Source organism: Zonotrichia albicollis, unplaced genomic scaffold (genome assembly GCF_047830755.1).
Source record: "Zonotrichia albicollis isolate bZonAlb1 unplaced genomic scaffold, bZonAlb1.hap1 Scaffold_73_unloc_1, whole genome shotgun sequence".
In the NCBI taxonomy this organism is placed as follows: domain Eukaryota; kingdom Metazoa; phylum Chordata; class Aves; order Passeriformes; family Passerellidae; genus Zonotrichia; species Zonotrichia albicollis.
In genome coordinates, this window is record NW_027428459.1 from 199,713 (window position 1) to 222,469 (window position 22,757).

General features: G+C 56.4%; 4 protein-coding genes across 4 annotated transcripts in view; all 4 read right to left on the bottom strand.

Moving 5' to 3' along the window:
* Positions 1–22,757, bottom strand: part of LOC141727990 (uncharacterized) — a 94,884-nt gene that overhangs the window by 19,739 nt on the left and 52,388 nt on the right. The gene's annotated exons all lie outside the window — the stretch shown is intronic.
* On the bottom strand, positions 519–5,103 carry LOC141728015 (uncharacterized). Its single transcript, XM_074534309.1, is given in 3 exon segments — positions 519–1,891; positions 3,375–4,542; positions 5,005–5,103. Coding segments are annotated over 3 exon segments (2,232 nt in total). The 5' UTR covers positions 5,024–5,103; the 3' UTR covers positions 519–846.
* On the bottom strand, positions 10,773–13,101 carry LOC141727996 (uncharacterized). Its single transcript, XM_074534292.1, has one exon. It carries the CDS (start codon positions 13,023–13,025, stop codon positions 11,781–11,783), a length of 1,245 nt encoding a protein of 414 aa, XP_074390393.1. The 5' UTR covers positions 13,026–13,101; the 3' UTR covers positions 10,773–11,780.
* On the bottom strand, positions 13,814–21,877 carry LOC141728007 (uncharacterized). The gene is given in 4 exon segments (XM_074534304.1): positions 13,814–15,205; positions 15,590–15,591; positions 18,320–19,236; positions 20,720–21,877. Coding segments are annotated over 4 exon segments (3,123 nt in total). The 5' UTR covers positions 21,874–21,877; the 3' UTR covers positions 13,814–14,155.

Genomic DNA, 22,757 nt, shown 5'->3' on the forward strand with positions numbered 1-22,757 from the left:
CCCGAGGGCCATTTGCGGCTCGACTTTGGGGCCCTGCCAGCTGCAAACATCCCCCCGAAACAAACCCCAAACCCAGGCACCCCCCGGGATATTTGGGCCGCGCTCCCCCTCCCCAGGAACCAGCAGGATGTGGGGCGATGCTTCTGGGGCTGTGGCACTTTCAGGGAGCGCCTGGGGCACGAGATGCTCCCTCTCCTCTTCTGCTGTGGCAGCTGCTCGGACTCTTCCTCCCTCCCTCCTCTTCCTCCCCCCGATCCCTGTGGCCGAACCGTGAGGGGAAATGGGGCAGGGAAAGGGCGGGAACCGTGAGGGGAAAGGGGGCAGGGAAAGGGCGGAACCGTGAGGGGAAAGGGGGCAGGGAAAGGGCGGGAACCGTGAGGGGAAAGGGGGCAGGGAAAGGGCGGGAACCGTGAGGGGAAAGGGGCGGGCTCAGGCCAAGGGCGGCAACTCTGAGGGGACACTCTGGGGGGCGGCACTGTGCAAACAGAACTGCAACGGACTGAACATGAACGGGAGAGAAATCAGTAATTCTGAGAATTTTATTTTCTATCACATACATCCCACACACCCAGCCCTACACAATCCCCGCCCAACTACTCTAATTGAGATCCCACTACTGTAAACCACAGGCTGGCTGAAGAATCGAGGAAAATTCGTATTGCATTGAGTTTTTCTCAGGAGGGATTGAGCATTCTGGGGCAAGACTGAGCTGTTTTCATTGGGATTTGAGTAGTTTTGCAGTGAAAGATTAATCTCTCTTGGCTTTTGGAGTGCAAAGAGATCGAGAAGATAAAAAAATTAAGGTGTAATTAAAAGGAGAACAGCCAGGTGTGTTCCCGGCATGGATCACAGGGAATGTGAGTGACCAGGGCTGTGCCCACAGTGCCTCCTCCAGAGGGGGATGGAGCTGGAGCAGCGCACGAAGCTCTGCCCGCACTCGGGACACTCACAGGGCTTCCCTTAGTGGTGTCTACGTTTGTGATGGGTCAAGTTAGAGCTGCTGGAGAAGCTCTTCCCACACTGGGGACACTCGTAGGGCCTCTCCCCAGTGTGGATGCGCCGGTGGGTGACAAGGGTGGAGTTGTGCCTGAATCCCTTTCCACACTCAGGGCATTGGAAAGGCCTCTCCTCTGTGTGAATCCAATAGTGCTTGACGAGAAGGCCGCTTGTCCGAAACCTCTTCCTGCATTTATCACACTCGTAGGGCCTCTCCCCAGTGTGGATACGCTGGTGGGCGATGAGGTTGGAGTTCTGCCTGAATCCCTTCCCACAGTCAGGGCACTGGAAGGGTCTCTCCTCTGTGTGAGTCTGAAAGTGGCAGAAGAGATGGCCGCGGGTCTGAAACCTCTTCCTGCATTTGTCACACTCAAAGGGCCTCTCCCCAGTGTGGCTCCTCTGGTGCTTGTTCCGGGCGGAGCTCTGGCTGAAGCGCATCCCACACTTGGAACACTCAAAAGGCTTTTCCCCAGTGTGGATCCTCTGGTGCACGATCAGGCTGGAGCTCTCTGTGAAGCTCTTCCAACACTCCCTACACACGTAGGGCCTCTCACCCGTGTGAATCCTCTGGTGCTGGATCAGTTGGGAGTTCCTGCTGAAGCTCTTCCCACACTCCCCACACACGTAGGGCTGTTCCCCAGTGTGAATCCTCTGGTGCGTGATGAGCTGCGACCTCCATCGGAAGCTCTGCCCACACTCCCCACACTCGTGGCGCTTCTCCCGAAGGTGGGACCTCTGGTGCTGCATCAGGCTGGAGCTCTGGGTGAAGCTCTTCCCACACTCCCCACACTCGTAGGGCCTCTCCCCAAGATGGGTCCTCTGGTGCCTGGTCAGAGTGCTGCGCTGGCGGAAGCTCTTCCCACACTCCCCGCACGTGTGCGGCTTCTCCCCATCACGGAGCTGCTCACGGAGCACCAGCTCCGAGCTCTGCCTCCGTCTCCGGCCGCCTTCCCGGCCCAGGCCGGCTCTTTCCCCCTCACATCCCCGCCGGCTGCGTTTGCAGCCCCTCCTCGTGCGGCATCTCCGCGCCTTTTCCTCCCCGTTGCCTTCCTGCGCCGTGGAGCCGCTCAAAACGGCCTCTTCCACCAGCTCCTGCCGCGGGCATTTGTCCTCCCTGCTCTCCATGCTCCGCTCCTGCTCTGGGGGAGGAAGGACAAGGACACCATGGGATTTGCCTCCGTGCCACAGCCGAGGGCAACGAGATCCCCCCAGGCCGTCCCCGGCAGGACAGCACCGCCACCCCCCGATGTCCCCCCGAGGGGCCTTTTCAGCTCAGCCTTGGACTTCTTCATTCTCCAAACATCCCCCCAAAAACCCAACCCAGGGACCCCCCGGGATATCAGGGCCGGGCTCCCGTCCCAACTCACCCGCGCGGTGCGGGGGGAGATGATCCCACAGGCGGGGGCTGCGAATTCAGGCTGGGCTCCAGACCGCGTGGATCCGTCCGCTCAGCCTCGATCCGCCTTTGTCCCTCCTCTTCCTCTTCCTCCCGCTCCTCCTCTTCCATCCTCCCTCCCGCTCCTCAGCGTTATCTCCGCCTGCTTCTCCTCTTCCATCCCGCCCCTTCCATCCCTTCTCCTCCTCCTGCTCCCTAACCCCACCTCCTTTTCCTCCTGCCATCGCTGCTCTCTCTCTGCCTTCATCCCTCCCCTTCCATCTCCCCGAGCCGTGCTCCTCTCCCCGAACCGCCTGGAGTCCTGTGGGAAAGGGGGCAGGGAAAGGGCGGAACCGTGAGGGGAAAGGGGGCAGGAAAAGGGCGGGAACCGTGAGGGGAAAGGGGGCAGGGAAAGGGCGGGAACCGTGAGGGGAAAGGGGCGGGCTCAGGCCAAGGGCGGCAACTCTGAGGGGACACTCTGGGAGGCGGTACTGTGCAAACAGAACTGCAACGGACTGAACATGAACGGGAGAGAAATCAATAAGTCTGAGAGTTTTATTTCGTATCAAATACATCCCACACACCCATCCCAAGATAATCTCCATCCCATCACCCTAATTGAGATCACGCTTCTCTCAGTCTCCTTCCAGCCCAGTCTTACTCAGGTCGTGGAGGAATTGAGTGAGTTTTCTATGACATTGACTTTTTTGAGTTGCAATTAAGCAGTTTTGCGATAAGATTGATCTGTTTTCAGTGGGATTTGAGTGGTTTTGAGGGGACAGATCCATCCCTCGTGGATTTTGGAGTGCAAAGAGATGGAGAAAGAAGAAATATTAAGGCCAAACTAAAATTTGAAGCCTCCATGTGTGTTCCCAGCATGGATCACAGGGAATGTGAGTGACCAGGGCTGTGCCCACAGTGCCTCCTCCAGTGGGGGATGGAGCTGGAGCAGCGCATGAAGCTCTGCCCGCACTCGGGGCACTCACAGGGCTTCCCTTAGTGGTGGATCCGTTGGTGTCGGGTCAAGTTAGAGCTGCTGGAGAAGCTCTTCCCACACTGGGGACACTCGTAGGGCCTCTCCCCAGTGTGGATGCGCCGGTGCCTGACAAGGGTGGAGTTGTGCTTAAATCCCTTCCCACACTCAGGGCATTGGAAAGGCCTCTCCTGTGTATGAATCCGATAGTGCTGGAGGAGAAGGCCGCTGGTCCGAAACCTCTTCCTGCATTTATCACACTCGTAGGGCCTCTCCCCAGTGTGGATGCGCTGGTGGGCGATGAGGGTGGAGTTCTTCCGGAATCCCTTCCCACAGTCGGGGCATTGGAAGGGTCTCTCCTCTGTGTGAGTCTGAAAGTGGCGGAAGAGATCGGCACGGGTCTGAAACCTCTTCCTGCATTTGTCACACTCGAAGGGCCTCTCCCCAGTGTGGCTCCTCTGGTGCTTGTTCCGGGCGGAGCTCTGGCTGAAGCGCATCCCACACTCGGAACACTCGAAAGGCCTTTCCCCAGTGTGGATCCTCTGGTGCACGATCAGGCTGGAGCTCTCTGTGAAGCTCTTCCCGCACTCCCCACACTCAAAGGACCTCTCCCCAGTGTGAATCCTCTGGTGCGGGATCAAATGGGACTTCCACCTGAAGCTCTTCCCACACTGCCCACACTCAAAAGGCCTCTCTCCAGTGTGGATCCTCTGGTGCTCGATCAGATGGGAGCTCCTCCTGAAGCTCTTCCCACACTGCCCACACTCAAAAGGCCTGTCCCCAGTGTGGGTCCTCTGGTGCGTGACCAGATTGTTGACCTGGCTGAAGCTCTTCCCGCACTCCCCACACTCGTAGGGCCTCTCCCCAGTGTGAATCCTCTGGTGCTCGATCAGTTCGCAGTTCCACCTGAAGCTCTTCCCACACTCCCCGCACGTGTGGGGCTTCTCCCCATCACGGAGCTGCTCACGGAGCACCAGCTCCGAGCTCTGCCTCCGTCTCCGGCCGCCTTCCCGGCCCAGGCCGGCTCTTTCCCCCTCACATCCCCGCCGGCTGCGTTTGCAGCCCCTCCTCGTGCGGCATCTCCGCGCCTTTTCCTCCCCGTTGCCTTCCTGCGCCGTGGAGCCGCTCAAAACGGCCTCTTCCACCAGCTCCTGCCGCGGGCATTTGTCCTCCCTGCTCTCCATGCTCCGCTCTCGCTCTGGGGGAGGAAGGACAAGGACACCATGGGATTTGCCTCCGTGCCACAGCCGAGGGCAACGAGATCCCCCCAGGCCGTCCCCGGCAGGACGGCACCGCCACCCCCCGATGTCCCCCCGAGGGGCCTTTTCCGCTCAGCCTTGGACTTCTTCATTCTCCAAACATCCCCCCAAAAACCCAACCCAGGCACCCCCCGGGATATCAGGGCCGGGCTTCCGTCCCTGCTCACCGGCGCGATGCGGGGGGAGATGATCCCACAGGTGGGGGCTGCGAATTCAGGCCGGGCTCCAGACCGCGTGGATCTGTCCGCTCAGCCTCGATCCGCCTTTGTCCCTCCTCTTCCTCCTCCTCCCGCTCCTCCTCTTCCATCCCCCCGCCCTCTCCTCAGCGTTATCTCCGCCTCCTTCTCCTCTTCCATCCCGCCCCTTCCATCCCTTCTCCTCCTCCTGCTCCCTAACCCCACCTTCTTCTCCTCCTTCCATCGCTGCGCTCTCTCCGCCTTCATCCCTCCTCTTCCATCTCCCGCAGCCCTGCTCCTCTCCCCGAACCGGCTGGAACCGTGAGGGGAAAGGGGGCAGGGAAAGGGCGGGAACCGTGAGGGGAAAGGGGCGGGCTCAGGCCAAGGGCGGCAACTCTGAGGGGACTCTCTGGGAGGCGGCACTCTGCAAACAGAACTGCAACCGACTGAACATGAACGTGAAAGAAAGTTGTACGTCTCAGACTTTTATTTGCTGTCAAATACATCATTCTCTGCCAGCCCATAACAATCCACATCCGTGAGGTTGAGCAGCGCACGAAGCTCTGCCCGCACTCGGGGCACTCACAGGTCATCCCTTCGTGGTGCTTCCATTGGTGTCGAGTCAAGTTAGAGCTCTGTGAGAAGCTCTTCCCACACTGGGGACACTCGTAGGGCCTCTCCCCAGTCTGGATGCGCCGGTGGGTGACGAGGTTGCCGTTACGCTTGAATCCCTTCCAACACTCAGGGCATTGGAAGGGTCTCTCCTCTCTGTGACTCCAATAGTGCCTGAGGAGATGGGTGCTGGTCCGAAACCTCTTCCTGCATTTATCACACTCGAAGGGCCTCTCCCCAGTGTGAATCCTCTGGTGCTCGATCAGTTCGCAGTTCCACCTGAAGCTCTTCCCACACTCCCCACACGTGTGTGGCTTCTCCCCTCACGGAGCTGCTCACGGAGCACCAGATCCAAGTCCCACTGTTCCCGGTTTTTGGGGTCCCAAATTCCCCCAAACTCCCCCAAATTTTGGGGTCCCAGTGTCCATTTTTGGGGTGCCCGTGCCCGTTTTTGGGGTCCCAAGTTTCCCCAATTTCTCGCAAATTTTGGGTTCCCTGTGTCCATTTCTGGGCTCCCTGTGTCCATTTTTGGCTCCGTCCATTCCCGAATTTGGGGTCCCAAATTCCCCCAAATTTCAGGATCCCAGTGCCCATTTTTGGGGTGTCCCGTGCCCGTTTTCGGGGTGTCCCGTACCCTGCTCCAGCGCCAGCCCCAGCGTGACCCGCCCGGTTCTGCGGTGGCTCCAAAGATCGCGATCTTCATCCCCGGTGCCGTGAACCGATCCGAACCGAACCGAACCGGATCAAACCGGGAACGGGATCAAGATCGGAATCCGGGATCGGGATTTGGGATCGGGAGCGAGACTCGAACCGGGACCGCGATCGGGACCGGAACCGAGACTGAAACCGGGATTCGGGATTGGGATCGGGATCGGCACCAGGAGCTCCGCGACGGCTCCGATGAGTTTGGGGAGGGAACTGGGAGGGACTGGGAGGGACTGGGCGGGACTGGGAGGGACTGGGAGGGAATGGGCGCGACTGGGAGGGAACTGGGAGGGACTGGGCGGGACTGGGAGGGACTGGGCGGGACTGGGAGGAACTGGGAGGGAACTGGGAGGAACTGGGAGGGACTGGGAGGGAACTGGGAGGGACTGGGAGGGACTGGGCGGGACTGGGAGGGAATGGGCGGGAACTGGGAGGGAACCGGGAGGGACTGGGAAGGAATGGGAGGGAACTGGGAGAGACTGAGAGGAACTGGGAGGGACTGGGAGGGACTGGGAGGGAACTGGGAGGGACTGGGAGGGAATGGGCGGGAATGGGAGGGAACTGGGAGGGACTGGGAGGGAATGGGAGGGAACTGGGAGGGACTGGGAGGGAATGGGAGGGAATGGGAGGGAACTGGGAGGGACTGGGAGGGAACTGGGAGGGACTGGGCGGGAACTGGGAGGGAACTGGGAGGGAACTGGGAGGGACTGGGCGGGGCGGGACGGCCTCGGCTCTCTCGGTTCCCGTGCAGCCGTCCCTGTCGGGATGGTCCCGGTCCATATTTGAGCCCAGTCCATATTTTATCCCAGTCCATTTGATTCCAGTCCATATTTTATCTCAGTCCATATCTGATCCCAGTCCATATATGATCCCAGTCTAAATAATCTCAGTCCAGTTTATCCCAGTCTGTAGGATCCCAGTCCATTTGATTCCACTCCATATTTTATCTCAGTCCATATTTGATCCCAGTCCCTATTTGACCCCAGTCCATATTTTATCCCAGTCCAGTTTATCCCAGTCCATTTGATCACAGTCCATATTTGATCCCAGTCCATATTTTATCCCAGTTCCTATTTAATCCCAGTCCATATTTGGTCCACTCTGTAGGATCCCAGTCCCTATTTGACCCCAGTCCATATTTGATCCCAGTCCAGTTTATCCCAGTCCATATTTTACCACAGTCCATATTTTATCCCAATCCATATTTAATCCCAGTCCGTATTTGATCGTAGTCTAAATAATCTCAGTCCAGTTTATCCCAGTCTGTAGAAACCCAGTTCATTTGATCCCAATATATTTTTGATCCCAGTCCATATTTGATCCCCATCCATATTTCATCCCAGTCCATAAGATCCCAGTCCATATCTGACCCCAGTTCCCATTTAATCCCAGTCCATATTTGGTCCGCTCTCTACAATCCCAGTCCATATTTGACCCCAGTCCATATTTTATCCCAGTCCATTTGATCCCAGTCTAAATAATCTCACTCCAGTTTATCCCAGTCAGGATTATCCCAGTCTATATTTGATCCCAGTTCGTATTTCATCCCATTCCATATTTAATCCATATCCATATTTGATCCCAGTCCAGTTTATCCCAGTTCGTATTTGATTCCAATCCATATTTAATCCCAGTTCCTATTTGATCCTAGTTCCATATTTGATCCCAGTCCTGATTTGATCCCAGTCCATATTTGGTCCCAGTCCAGTTTATCCCAGTCTGTAGGATCCCACTCCATTTGATTCCAGTCCATATTTTATCTCAGTCCCTATTTGATCCCAGTCCATATTTGATCTTAGCCTATATAATCTCCATCCAGTTTATCCCAGTCAGGATTATCGCGGTTCATATTTGATCCCAGTCCATATTTGATCCCAGTCCATATTTGGTCCCAGTCCATATCTGATCCCAGTTCCCATTTAATCCCAGTCCATATTTGGTCCACTCTGTACAATCCCAGTCCCTATTTGACCCCAGTCCATATTTTATCCCAGTCCAGTTTATCCCAGTCCATTTGATCCCAGTCCATATTTGATCCCAGTCCATATTTGATCCCAATCCATATTTGATCCCAGTCCATATTAAATCCCAATCCATACTTAATCCCAGTCTGTATATGATCCCAGTCTAAATAATCTCAGTCCAGTTTATCCCAGTCTGTAGGATCCCAGTCCATTTGATTCCAGTCCATATTTTATCTCAGTCCCTATTTGATCCCAGTCCCTATTTGATCTTAGTCTATATAATCTCCATCCAGTTTATCCCAGTCAGGATTATCGCGGTTCATATTGGATCCCAGTCCATATTTGGTCCCAGTTCATATTTGATCCCAGTCCATATCTAATCCCAGTTCCTATTTAATCCCAGTCCATATTTGGTCCACTCTGTACAATCCCAGTCCCTATTTGACCCCAGTCCATATTTTATCCCAGTCCAGTTTATCCCAGTCCATTTGATCCCAGTCCATATTTGATCCCAATCCATATTTGATCCCCGTCCATATTTCATCCCAGTCCACAAGATCCCAGTCCATATTTGATCCCAGTCCCTATTTCATCCCAGTCTGTATTTGATCCCGGGCTATATTTGATCCCAGTCCAAAGTTGATCCCAGTCCGGATTTGATCCCAGTCTAAATAATCTCAGTCCAGTTTATCCCAGTCTGTAGGATCCCAGTCCATATTTTATCCCAGTCCGTATTTTATCCCAGTCCAGTTTATCCCAGTCCGATTTATCCCAGTCCATATTTTACCCCAGTCCCTATTTGATCCCAGTCCAGTTTATCCCAGTCTGTATGGTCCCAATCTATAAGATTCCCAGTCCATATTTGATCCCAGACTAAATAATCTTAGTCCAGTTTATCCCAGTCTGCACAATCCCAGTCCATGTTTGATCCCAGTCCATATTTTACCCCAGTTCCATATTTGATCCCAGTCCTGATTTGATCCCAATCCATATTTTACCCCAGTTCCTATTTGATCCCAGTCCATATTTGATCCAAATCTATTTAATCGCACTCCCTAATTGATCCCAGTCCATATTTGATTCCAAACCATATTTAATCCCAGTCCATATTTGATCCCAGTCCAAATGATCCCAGTCCTGATTTGATCCCAGTCCATATTTGATCCCAGTCCCTATTTGATCCCAGTCCAGTTTATCCCAGTCTGTATGGACCCAATCCATAAGATTCCCAGTCCATATTTGATCCCAGTCTAAACAATCTTAGTCCAGTTTATCCCAGTCTGCACAATCCCAGTCCATATTTGATCCCAGTCCATATTTTACCCCAGTTCCATATTTGATCCCAGTCCTGATTTGATCCCAATCCATATTTAATCCCAGTTCCTATTTGATCCCAGTCCATATTTGATCCAAATCAATTTAATCGCACTCCCTAATTGATCCCAGTCCATATTTGATTCCAAACCATATTTAATCCCAGTCCATATTTAATCCCAGTCCATATTTAATCCCAGTCCATATTTAATCCCAGTCCTGATTTGATCCCAGTCCATATTTGATCCCAGGCTCTATTTGATCCCAGTCCAAATGATCCCAGTCCTGATTTGATCCCAGTCCATATTTGATCCCAGTCCCTATTTCATCCCAGTCTGTATTTGATCCCAGGCTATATTTGATCCCAGTCCAAAGTTGATCCCAGTCTGTATTTTATCCCAGTCCAGTTTATCCCAGTCCATATTTTATCCCAGTCCATATTTTACCCCAGTCCCTATTTGATCCCAGTCCAGTTTATCCCAGTCTGTGTGATCCCAATCCATAAGATTCCCAGTCCATATTTTATTGCAGTCTAAATAATCTCAGTCCAGTTTATCCCAGTCTGCACAATCCCAGTCCATATTTGATCCCAGTCCTTATTTTACCCCAGTTCCATATTTGATCCCAATCCATATTTAATCCCAGTTCCTATTTGATCCCAGTCCATATTTGATCCCAGTTCCTATTTGATCCCAGTCCATATTTGATCCAAATCTATTTAATCCCACTCCCTAATTGATCCCAGTCCATATTTGATTCCAAACCATATTTAATCCCAGTCCATATTTAATCCCAATTCATATTTAATCCCAGTCCCTAATTGATCCCACTCCATATTTAATCCCAGTCCTTATCGCCCTCCACACATTCCAAAAGTCTGGAATTCCAGCTCCCAGCCAGGAAAAGATGTTCCCGACCTTGAAGACAAACGGAGCAAAATCCTACAGAAACATTTCCCTGCCAGCCCTCAGGACTTCAGCTCCTGGGACTGGAAATTAAAATAATAATTGGGAAATAAAATAATTAATATTCAGGGGAGGGTCGGTGGGGACAGAGGGGTCAATTAAATCAGGCAATAGGTCAATTAAATCAGGGCAGGAGTCAATTAAATCCGGTAATGGGTCAATTAAATCAGGGCAGGAGTCAATTAAATCAGGCAAGGGGTCAATTAAATCAGATCAGGGGTGAATTAAATCAGGATAGGGGTCAATTAAATCAGATCAGGGGTCAATTAAATCAGGATATGGGTCAATTAAATGAGGGCAGGGGTCAATTAAATCAGGCAATGGGTCAATTAAATCAAGGGAGGGGTCAATTAAATCAGGGGAGGGGTCAATTAAATCAGATCAGGGGTCAATTAAATCAGGATATGGGTCAATTAAATCAGGCAATGGGAAATTTAAATCAGGAAATGGGTCAATTAAATCAGGGGAGGGGTCAATTAAATAAGGCAATGGGTCAATTAAATCAGGCAAGGGGTCAATTAAATCAGGCAATGGGTCAATTAAATCAGGGGAGGGGTCAATTAAATCAGGATAGGGGTCAATTAAATCAGGCAAGGGGTCAATTAAATCAGAGGAGGGGTCAATTAAATCAGGCAATGGATCAATTAAATCAGGGGAGGGGTCAATTAAATCAGGGCAGGGGTCAATTAAATCAGGCAAGGGGTCAATTAAATCGGGCAATGTGAAATTTAAATCAGGAAATGGGTCAATTAAATCAGGCAAGGGTAAATTAAATCAAGGGAGGGGTCAATTAAATCAGGCAATGGGTCAATTAAATGAGGGGAGGGGTCAATTAAATCAGGGCAGGGTCTCTGGTGGTCCCAGGATCAAGGGAGACACTGAGAGAGAAACAGAGCAGGCAAAGAGAGGCAGGAGAGAAAAAGGGACACAAACACAATGAGCTCAGCAGGCGGCACTGTGCAAACAGAACAGCAAGGGACTGAACATGAACAGGAGAGAAATCTGTAACTCTGAGAGTTTTATTTGCTATCAAATACATCCCACACACCCAGCTGCACACAATGCCCACCCCACCACACTAATTGAGATCCCACTACTCTAAACCACAGGCTGGCTGTAGAATCGAGGAAAATTTGTATGGCATGGAGTTTTTCTCAGGAGGGATTGAGCATTCTGGGGCAAGAGTGAGTTGTTTTCACTGGGATTTGAGTAGTTTTGCAGTGAAAGATTGATCTCTCTTGGCTTTTGGAGTGCAAAGAGATCGAGAAGAGAAAAAAATTCAGGTGAAATTAAAAGGAAAAGCAGCCAGGTGTGTTCCCAGCATGGATCACAGGGAATGTGAGTGACCAGGGCTGTGCCCACAGTGCCTCCTCCAGTGGGGGATGGAGCTGGAGCAGCGCACGAAGCTCTGCCCGCACTCGGGGCACTCACAGGGCTTCCCTTAGTGGTGCCTCCGTTGGTGTTGGGTCAAGTGAGAGCTCTGTGAGAAGCTCTTCCCACACTGGGGACACTCGTAGGGCCTCTCCCCAGTCTGGATGCGCCGGTGGGTGACGAGGGTGGAGTTGTGCCTGAATCCCTTCCCACAGTCGGGGCATTGGAAGGGCCTCTCGTCTGTGTGAGTCTGATAGTGCCTGAGGAGATGAGAGCTGGTCTGAAACCTCTTCCTGCATTTATCACACTTGTAGGGCCTCTCCCCAGTGTGGATACGCTGGTGGGCGATGAGGGTGGACTTCTGCCTGAATCCCTTCCCACACTCAGGGCATTGGAAGGGCCTCTCCTCTGTGTGAGTCTGAAAGTGGCAGAAGAGATGGGCGCGGGTCTGAAACCTCTTCCTGCATTTGTCACACTCAAAGGGCCTCTCCCCTGTGTGGCTCCTCTGGTGCTTGTTCCGGGCGGAGCTCTGGCTGAAGCGCATCCCACACTCGGAACACTCGAAAGACCTTTCCCCAGTGTGGATCCTCTGGTGCTGGATCAGGCTGGAGCTCACTGTGAAGCTCTTCCCACACTGCCCACACTCGTAGGGCCTCTCCCCAGTGTGGGTCCTCTGGTGCCTGATCAAATGGGAGTTCCTACTGAAGCTGTCCCCACACTCCCCACACACGTAGGGCCGTTCCCCAGTGTGGGACCTCTGGTGCCTGATCAGGTGCGACCTCCATCGGAAGCTCTGCCCACACTCCCCCCACTCGTGGCGCTTCTCCCGAAGGTGTGACCTCTGGTGCTTGATCAGGCTGGAGCTCTGGGTGAAGCTCTTCCCACACTCCCCACACTCGTAGGGCCTCTCCCCAGGATGGGTCCTCTGGTGCGTGATCATATTATGGCGCTGGCTGAAGCTCTTCCCACACTCCCCACACTCAAAGGGCCTCTCTCCAGTGTGAATCCTCTGGTGCTGGATCAGTTCGCAGTTCCACCTGAAGCTCTTCCCACACTCCCCGCACGTGTGGGGCTTCTCCCCATCACGGAGCTGCTCACGGAGCACCAGCTCCGAGCTCTGCCTCCGTCTCCGGCCGCCTTCCCGGCCCAGGCCGGCTCTTTCCCCCTCACATCCCCGCCGGCTGCGTTTGCAGCCCCTCCTCGTGCGGCATCTCCGCGCCTTTTCCTCCCCGTTGCCTTCCTGCGCCGTGGAGCCGCTCAAAACGGCCTCTGCCACCAGCTCCTGCCGCGGGCATTTGTCCTCCCTGCTCTCCATGCTCCGCTCCTGCTCTGGGGGAGGAAGGACAAGGACACGATGGGATTTGCCTCCGTGCCACAGCCGAGGGCAACGAGATCCCCCCAGGCCGTCCCCGGCAGGACAGCACCGCCACCCCCCGATGTCCCCCCGAGGGGCCTTTTCCGCTCAGCCTTGGACTTCTTCATTCTCCAAACATCCCCCCAAAAACCCAACCCAGGCACCCCCCGGGATATCAGGGCCGGGCTCCCGTCCCTGCTCACCGGCGCGATGCGGGGGGAGATGATCCCACAGGCGGGGGCTGCGAATTCAGGCTGGGCTCCAGACCGCGTGGATCCGTCCGCTCAGCCTCGATCCGCCTTTGTCCCTCCTCTTCCTCCTCCTCCCGCTCCTCCTCTTCCATCCCCCCTCCCGCTCCTCAGCGTTATCTCCGCCTCCTTCTCCTCTTCCATCCCGCCCCTTCCATCCCTTCTCGTCTTTCTCCTCCCCAACCCCGCCTTCTTCCCCTCCTTCCATCGCTGCTCCCTCTCCGCCTTCATCCCTCTTCTTCCATCTCCCCCAGCCCTGCTCCTCTCCCCGAACCGGCTGGAACCGTGAGGGGAAATAGGCTGGGAAATACCAGAACCGTGAGGGGAAAAAGGGCAGGGAAAGGGCGGGAACCGTGAGGGGAAAGGGGGCATGGAAAGGGCGGGAACCGTGAGGGGAAAGGGGCGGGCTCAGGCCAAGGGCGGCAACTCTGAGGGGACACTCTGGGAGGCGGCACTGTGCAAACAGAACTGCAAAGTCTGAACATGAACAGGAGAGAAATTAATAAGTCTGAAAGTTTTATTTCGTATCAAATACATCCCACACACCCAGCCCAAGATAATCCCCATCCCACCACCCTAACTGAGGTCACGCTTCTCTCAGTCTCCTTCCAGCCCAATCTTACTCAGGTGGCTGAGAATCGAGTGAGTTGTTTAAGACATTGACTTTTTTGAGTAGCGATTGAGAAGTTTTGGGGCAAGACTGAGCTGTTTTCAGTGGGATTTGAGTGGTTTTGAGGAGACAGATCCATCCCGCGTGGATTTTGGAGTGCAAAGAGATGGAGAAGGGAGAAATATTAAGGCCAAACCAAAATTTGAAGCCTCCTTGTCTGTTCCCAGCATGGATCACAGGGAATGTGAGTGACCAGGGCTGTGCCCACAATGCCTCCTCCAGTGGGGGATGGATCTGGAGCAGCGCACGAAGCTCTGCCCGCACTCGGGGCACTCACAGGGCTTCCCTTAGTGGTGTCTACGTTTGTGTTGGGTCAAGTTAGAGGTGTCTGAGAAGCTCTTCCCACACTGGGGACACTCGTAGGGCCTCTCCCCAGTGTGGATGCGCCGGTGGGTGACGAGGGTGGAGTTGTGCTTAAATCCCTTCCCACAGTCGGGGCATTGGAAGGGTCTCTCCTCTGTGTGAATCCGATAGTGCTGGAGGAGAAGGCCACTGGTCCGAAACCTCTTCCTGCATTTATCACACTCGTAGGGCCTCTCCCCAGTGTGGATGCGCTGGTGGGCGATGAGGGTGGAGTTCTTCCGGAATCCCTTCCCACAGTCAGGGCACTGGAAGGGTCTCTCCTCTGTGTGAGTCTGAAAGTGGTAAAAGAGATCGGCGCGGGTCTGAAACCTCTTCCTGCATTTGTCACACTCGAAGGGCCTCTCCCCTGTGTGGCTCCTCTGGTGCTTGTTCCGGCTGGAGCTCTGGCTGAAGCGCATCCCACACTCGGAACACTCAAAAGGCCTTTCCCCAGTGTGGATCCTCTGGTGCACGATCAGGCTGGAGCTCTCTGTGAAACTCTTCCCACACTCCCCACACTCGTAGGGCCTCTCCCCAGTGTGAATCCTCTGGTGCTGGATCAGTTGGGAGTTCCTGCTGAAGCTCTTCCCACACTCCCCACACTCGTAGGGCCTCTCCCCAGTGTGAATCCTCTGGTGCGTGATGAGCTGCGACCTCCATCGGAAGCTCTGCCCACACTCCCCACACTCGTGGCGCTTCTCCCGAAGGTGGGACCTCTGGTGCTGCATCAGGCTGGAGCTCTGGGTGAAGCTCTTCCCACACTCCCCACACTCGTAGGGCCTCTCCCCAAGATGGGTCCTCTGGTGCCTGGTCAGAGTGCTGTGCTGGCTGAAGCTCTTCCCACACTCCCCGCACGTGTGGGGCTTCTCCCCATCACGGAGCTGCTCACGGAGCACCAGCTCCGAGCTCTGCCTCCGTCTCTGGCCGCCTTCCCGGCCCAGGCCGGCTCTTTCCCCCTCACATCCCCGCCGGCTGCGTTTGCAGCCCCTCCTCGAGCGGCATCTCCGCGCCTTTTCCTCCCCGTTGCCTTCCTGCGCCGTGGAGCCGCTCAAAACGGCCTCTTCCACCAGCTCCTGCCGCGGGCATTTGTCCTCCCTGCTCTCCATGCTCCGCTCCTGCTCTGGGGGAGGAAGGACAAGGACACGATGGGATTTGCCTCCGTGCCACAGCCGAGGGCAACGAGATCCCCCCAGGCCGTCCCCGGCAGGACGGCACCGCCACCCCCCGATGTCCCCCCGAGGGGCCTTTTCCGCTCAGCCTTGGACTTCTTCATTCTCCAAACATCCCCCCAAAAACCCAACCCAGGCACCCCCCGGGATATCAGGGCCGGGCTCCCGTCCCTGCTCACCGGCGCGATGCGGGGCCGATGATCCCACAGGCGGGGGCTGCGAATTCAGGCTGGTCGACCGCGTGGATCCGTCCGCTCAGCCTCGATCCGCCTTTGTCCCTCCTCTTCCTCTTCCTCCCGCTCCTCCTCTTCAGCCCAACCTCCCCCCTGCTCCTCCCCCCGACCCCGCCTCTTCCTCATCGTTCATCCCTGCCCTTCCCTCCCTCCTCCTCCTCCCCCAGCAGCAGCCGCACTCTCCGTGCCCCGTTCCCGCAGCCCTCGCAGCCGCGGCAGGAGCGCGGATGGAGCCGGGACAGGTCGGGATGGGCAGCGCGGGGCTCTCGGCTGCTCCAGCCGCTGCGGGAGGGGTGAACCCGGCCCGGGCCAAAGGAGAGGCGAACTGGGCAAACTGGGGGCTGCACATCCAAACTGGGCCTTGCTGGGGACCCTGCCTGGCCACTGCCAGCCCTTGGGGCTCCTCTCGGCACATCCGCCGGGGGGGAAACGCACACAGGGCTGGGGGATCCCGGCAGTGGCAGCGCTGCCAGGGACGGGGCTGCGCTGGGGTCGTACTGGGAGTGACTGGGGCTGTACTGGTTCTGTACTGACATCATACTGGGAGTGACTGGGGCTGTACTGGTTCTGTACTGACATCATACTGGGGTCGTACTGGGAGTGACTGGGGCTGTACTGGTTCTGTACTGACATCATACTGGGAGTGACGGGGGCTGTACTGGTTCTGTACTGACATCATACCGGGGTCGTACTGGGAGTGCCTGGGGTGCACTGGTTCTGTACTGACATCATACTGGGAGTGACTGGGGCTGTACTGGTTCTGTACTGACATCATACCGGGGTCGTACATGGAATTACTGGGACTGTACTGGCTTTGCACTGACACCACGCTGGGATGACACTGGGATTGTAGTGAGTTTGTACAGACATCATTCCAGATCACACTGCGTTCCCAGGGCAGATTGTGATCGCACTCATGGGGGCTGGGATCATACTGGGATCATACTGGGAGTGGCTACAATCATACTGGGATAAGAGTGGCTGTGATTGGACCCTCAATGGGGGCTTCTGGGAGCTACCAGGCCCATGCTGGGAGCCAACTGGGGACTGAATTAGAGGAACTGGGAGCAACTGGGGTAAAAGTGGGGGCAAGTGAACCACGCTGAGGTGACTGGGAGTGCCTGGCAATGACTGCCAGAATGTTCAGGGCAACTGGGATATACTGGGAGGGTCGGAGACCATGCAGGTGGTGATTGGCACCAAACTGGGACTGACTGGGATGGTGTTGGGGGAACTGGGAACACGCTGGGGGCGAGTGGGAGTGACCGGGCCATTTCTGGGAGAGACTGGGATCACACTGGGAGTGCCTGGGACTATGCCAGGGACAACTGGGAGAACGGAGAACACACTGGATGAAAGTGGGAGGAACTGGGAGCAAGTGGGACCATGCTGGGAGACAATTGCATCATCATGGGGAATCACTGGGAGGGAGTGACCTCGTCTGGGAGTGACTGGGATCAGGCAGGGAGGCAGGGGAAGTGACCAGGATGATACTGGGAGTGCACAGGCCCATACTGGGAATGACCAGGCTATTACTGGGATTGCCCAGGAAACTGGAATCGCACGGGGGAGCAACTGGGCTCATACTGGGAGCAGCCACTGCAGACCCCGGATGTCTCCCCGAGGGCCATTTGCGGCTCGACTTTGGGGCCCTGCCAGCTGCAAACATCCCCCCGAAACAAACCCCAAACCCAGGCACCCCCCGGGATATTTGGGCCGCGCTCCCCCTCCCCAGGAACCAGCAGGATGTGGGGCGATGCTTCTGGGGCTGTGGCACTTTCAGGGAGCGCCTGGGGCACGAGATGCTCCCTCTCCTCTTCTGCTGTGGCAGCTGCTCGGACTCTTCCTCCCTCCCTCCTCTTCCTCCCCCCGATCCCTGTGGCCGAACCGTGAGGGGAAATGGGGCAGGGAAAGGGCGGGAACCGTGAGGGGAAAGGGGGCAGGGAAAGGGCGGAACCGTGAGGGGAAAGGGGGCAGGGAAAGGGCGGGAACCGTGAGGGGAAAGGGGGCAGGGAAAGGGCGGGAACCGTGAGGGGAAAGGGGCGGGCTCAGGCCAAGGGCGGCAACTCTGAGGGGACACTCTGGGGGGCGGCACTGTGCAAACAGAACTGCAACGGACTGAACATGAACGGGAGAGAAATCAGTAATTCTGAGAATTTTATTTTCTATCACATACATCCCACACACCCAGCCCTACACAATCCCCGCCCAACTACTCTAATTGAGATCCCACTACTGTAAACCACAGGCTGGCTGAAGAATCGAGGAAAATTCGTATTGCATTGAGTTTTTCTCAGGAGGGATTGAGCATTCTGGGGCAAGACTGAGCTGTTTTCATTGGGATTTGAGTAGTTTTGCAGTGAAAGATTAATCTCTCTTGGCTTTTGGAGTGCAAAGAGATCGAGAAGATAAAAAAATTAAGGTGTAATTAAAAGGAGAACAGCCAGGTGTGTTCCCGGCATGGATCACAGGGAATGTGAGTGACCAGGGCTGTGCCCACAGTGCCTCCTCCAGAGGGGGATGGAGCTGGAGCAGCGCACGAAGCTCTGCCCGCACTCGGGACACTCACAGGGCTTCCCTTAGTGGTGTCTACGTTTGTGATGGGTCAAGTTAGAGCTGCTGGAGAAGCTCTTCCCACACTGGGGACACTCGTAGGGCCTCTCCCCAGTGTGGATGCGCCGGTGGGTGACAAGGGTGGAGTTGTGCCTGAATCCCTTTCCACACTCAGGGCATTGGAAAGGCCTCTCCTCTGTGTGAATCCAATAGTGCTTGACGAGAAGGCCGCTTGTCCGAAACCTCTTCCTGCATTTATCACACTCGTAGGGCCTCTCCCCAGTGTGGATACGCTGGTGGGCGATGAGGTTGGAGTTCTGCCTGAATCCCTTCCCACAGTCAGGGCACTGGAAGGGTCTCTCCTCTGTGTGAGTCTGAAAGTGGCAGAAGAGATGGCCGCGGGTCTGAAACCTCTTCCTGCATTTGTCACACTCAAAGGGCCTCTCCCCAGTGTGGCTCCTCTGGTGCTTGTTCCGGGCGGAGCTCTGGCTGAAGCGCATCCCACACTTGGAACACTCAAAAGGCTTTTCCCCAGTGTGGATCCTCTGGTGCACGATCAGGCTGGAGCTCTCTGTGAAGCTCTTCCAACACTCCCTACACACGTAGGGCCTCTCACCCGTGTGAATCCTCTGGTGCTGGATCAGTTGGGAGTTCCTGCTGAAGCTCTTCCCACACTCCCCACACACGTAGGGCTGTTCCCCAGTGTGAATCCTCTGGTGCGTGATGAGCTGCGACCTCCATCGGAAGCTCTGCCCACACTCCCCACACTCGTGGCGCTTCTCCCGAAGGTGGGACCTCTGGTGCTGCATCAGGCTGGAGCTCTGGGTGAAGCTCTTCCCACACTCCCCACACTCGTAGGGCCTCTCCCCAAGATGGGTCCTCTGGTGCCTGGTCAGAGTGCTGCGCTGGCGGAAGCTCTTCCCACACTCCCCGCACGTGTGCGGCTTCTCCCCATCACGGAGCTGCTCACGGAGCACCAGCTCCGAGCTCTGCCTCCGTCTCCGGCCGCCTTCCCGGCCCAGGCCGGCTCTTTCCCCCTCACATCCCCGCCGGCTGCGTTTGCAGCCCCTCCTCGTGCGGCATCTCCGCGCCTTTTCCTCCCCGTTGCCTTCCTGCGCCGTGGAGCCGCTCAAAACGGCCTCTTCCACCAGCTCCTGCCGCGGGCATTTGTCCTCCCTGCTCTCCATGCTCCGCTCCTGCTCTGGGGGAGGAAGGACAAGGACACCATGGGATTTGCCTCCGTGCCACAGCCGAGGGCAACGAGATCCCCCCAGGCCGTCCCCGGCAGGACAGCACCGCCACCCCCCGATGTCCCCCCGAGGGGCCTTTTCAGCTCAGCCTTGGACTTCTTCATTCTCCAAACATCCCCCCAAAAACCCAACCCAGGGACCCCCCGGGATATCAGGGCCGGGCTCCCGTCCCAACTCACCCGCGCGGTGCGGGGGGAGATGATCCCACAGGCGGGGGCTGCGAATTCAGGCTGGGCTCCAGACCGCGTGGATCCGTCCGCTCAGCCTCGATCCGCCTTTGTCCCTCCTCTTCCTCTTCCTCCCGCTCCTCCTCTTCCATCCTCCCTCCCGCTCCTCAGCGTTATCTCCGCCTGCTTCTCCTCTTCCATCCCGCCCCTTCCATCCCTTCTCCTCCTCCTGCTCCCTAACCCCACCTCCTTTTCCTCCTGCCATCGCTGCTCTCTCTCTGCCTTCATCCCTCCCCTTCCATCTCCCCGAGCCGTGCTCCTCTCCCCGAACCGCCTGGAGTCCTGTGGGAAAGGGGGCAGGGAAAGGGCGGAACCGTGAGGGGAAAGGGGGCAGGAAAAGGGCGGGAACCGTGAGGGGAAAGGGGGCAGGGAAAGGGCGGGAACCGTGAGGGGAAAGGGGCGGGCTCAGGCCAAGGGCGGCAACTCTGAGGGGACACTCTGGGAGGCGGTACTGTGCAAACAGAACTGCAACGGACTGAACATGAACGGGAGAGAAATCAATAAGTCTGAGAGTTTTATTTCGTATCAAATACATCCCACACACCCATCCCAAGATAATCTCCATCCCATCACCCTAATTGAGATCACGCTTCTCTCAGTCTCCTTCCAGCCCAGTCTTACTCAGGTCGTGGAGGAATTGAGTGAGTTTTCTATGACATTGACTTTTTTGAGTTGCAATTAAGCAGTTTTGCGATAAGATTGATCTGTTTTCAGTGGGATTTGAGTGGTTTTGAGGGGACAGATCCATCCCTCGTGGATTTTGGAGTGCAAAGAGATGGAGAAAGAAGAAATATTAAGGCCAAACTAAAATTTGAAGCCTCCATGTGTGTTCCCAGCATGGATCACAGGGAATGTGAGTGACCAGGGCTGTGCCCACAGTGCCTCCTCCAGTGGGGGATGGAGCTGGAGCAGCGCATGAAGCTCTGCCCGCACTCGGGGCACTCACAGGGCTTCCCTTAGTGGTGGATCCGTTGGTGTCGGGTCAAGTTAGAGCTGCTGGAGAAGCTCTTCCCACACTGGGGACACTCGTAGGGCCTCTCCCCAGTGTGGATGCGCCGGTGCCTGACAAGGGTGGAGTTGTGCTTAAATCCCTTCCCACACTCAGGGCATTGGAAAGGCCTCTCCTGTGTATGAATCCGATAGTGCTGGAGGAGAAGGCCGCTGGTCCGAAACCTCTTCCTGCATTTATCACACTCGTAGGGCCTCTCCCCAGTGTGGATGCGCTGGTGGGCGATGAGGGTGGAGTTCTTCCGGAATCCCTTCCCACAGTCGGGGCATTGGAAGGGTCTCTCCTCTGTGTGAGTCTGAAAGTGGCGGAAGAGATCGGCACGGGTCTGAAACCTCTTCCTGCATTTGTCACACTCGAAGGGCCTCTCCCCAGTGTGGCTCCTCTGGTGCTTGTTCCGGGCGGAGCTCTGGCTGAAGCGCATCCCACACTCGGAACACTCGAAAGGCCTTTCCCCAGTGTGGATCCTCTGGTGCACGATCAGGCTGGAGCTCTCTGTGAAGCTCTTCCCGCACTCCCCACACTCAAAGGACCTCTCCCCAGTGTGAATCCTCTGGTGCGGGATCAAATGGGACTTCCACCTGAAGCTCTTCCCACACTGCCCACACTCAAAAGGCCTCTCTCCAGTGTGGATCCTCTGGTGCTCGATCAGATGGGAGCTCCTCCTGAAGCTCTTCCCACACTGCCCACACTCAAAAGGCCTGTCCCCAGTGTGGGTCCTCTGGTGCGTGACCAGATTGTTGACCTGGCTGAAGCTCTTCCCGCACTCCCCACACTCGTAGGGCCTCTCCCCAGTGTGAATCCTCTGGTGCTCGATCAGTTCGCAGTTCCACCTGAAGCTCTTCCCACACTCCCCGCACGTGTGGGGCTTCTCCCCATCACGGAGCTGCTCACGGAGCACCAGCTCCGAGCTCTGCCTCCGTCTCCGGCCGCCTTCCCGGCCCAGGCCGGCTCTTTCCCCCTCACATCCCCGCCGGCTGCGTTTGCAGCCCCTCCTCGTGCGGCATCTCCGCGCCTTTTCCTCCCCGTTGCCTTCCTGCGCCGTGGAGCCGCTCAAAACGGCCTCTTCCACCAGCTCCTGCCGCGGGCATTTGTCCTCCCTGCTCTCCATGCTCCGCTCCTGCTCTGGGGGAGGAAGGACAAGGACACCATGGGATTTGCCTCCGTGCCACAGCCGAGGGCAACGAGATCCCCCCAGGCCGTCCCCGGCAGGACGGCACCGCCACCCCCCGATGTCCCCCCGAGGGGCCTTTTCCGCTCAGCCTTGGACTTCTTCATTCTCCAAACATCCCCCCAAAAACCCAACCCGGGGACCCCCCGGGATATCAGGGCCGGGCTCCCGTCCCTGCTCACCGGCGCGATGCGGGGGGGGGGCGATGATCCCACAGGCGGGGGCTGCGAATCCAGGCTGGGCGACCACGTGGATGCGTCCGCTCAGCCTTGATCCGCCTTTGTCCCTCCTCTTCCTCTTCCTCCCGTCCCTCCTCTTCCATCCCTCCTCCCGCTCCTCAGCGTTATCTCCGCCTCCTTCTCCTCTTCCATCCCTCCCCTTCCATCCCTTCTCCTCTTTCTCCTCCCCAACCCCGCCTTCTTCCCCTCCTTCCATCGCTGCTCCCTCTCCGCCTTCATCCCTCCTCTTCCATCTCCCCCAGCCCTGCTCCTCTCCCCGAACCGGCTGGAACCGTGAGGGGAAATGGGCTGGGAAATACCAGAACCGTGAGGGGAAAAGGGGCAGGGAAAGGGCGGAAACCGTGAGGGGAAAGGGGGCAGGGAAAGGGCGGGAACCGTGAGGGGAAAGGGGGCAGGGAAAGGGCGGGAACCGTGAGGGGAAAGGGGCGGGCTCAGGCCAAGGGCGGCAACTCTGAGGGGACACTCTGGGAGGCGGCACTGTGCAAAAGAACTGCAACGTCTGAACATGAACAGGAGAGAAATTAATAAGTCTGAAAGTTTTATTTCGTATCAAATACATCCCACACACCCAGCCCAAGATAATCC

Bases quoted from the DNA above. Each gene is read 5' to 3' on its own strand.
- LOC141727996 (XM_074534292.1), bottom strand. From the start codon at position 13,025: ATGGAGAGCAGGGAGGACAAATGCCCGCGGCAGGAGCTGGTGGCAGAG.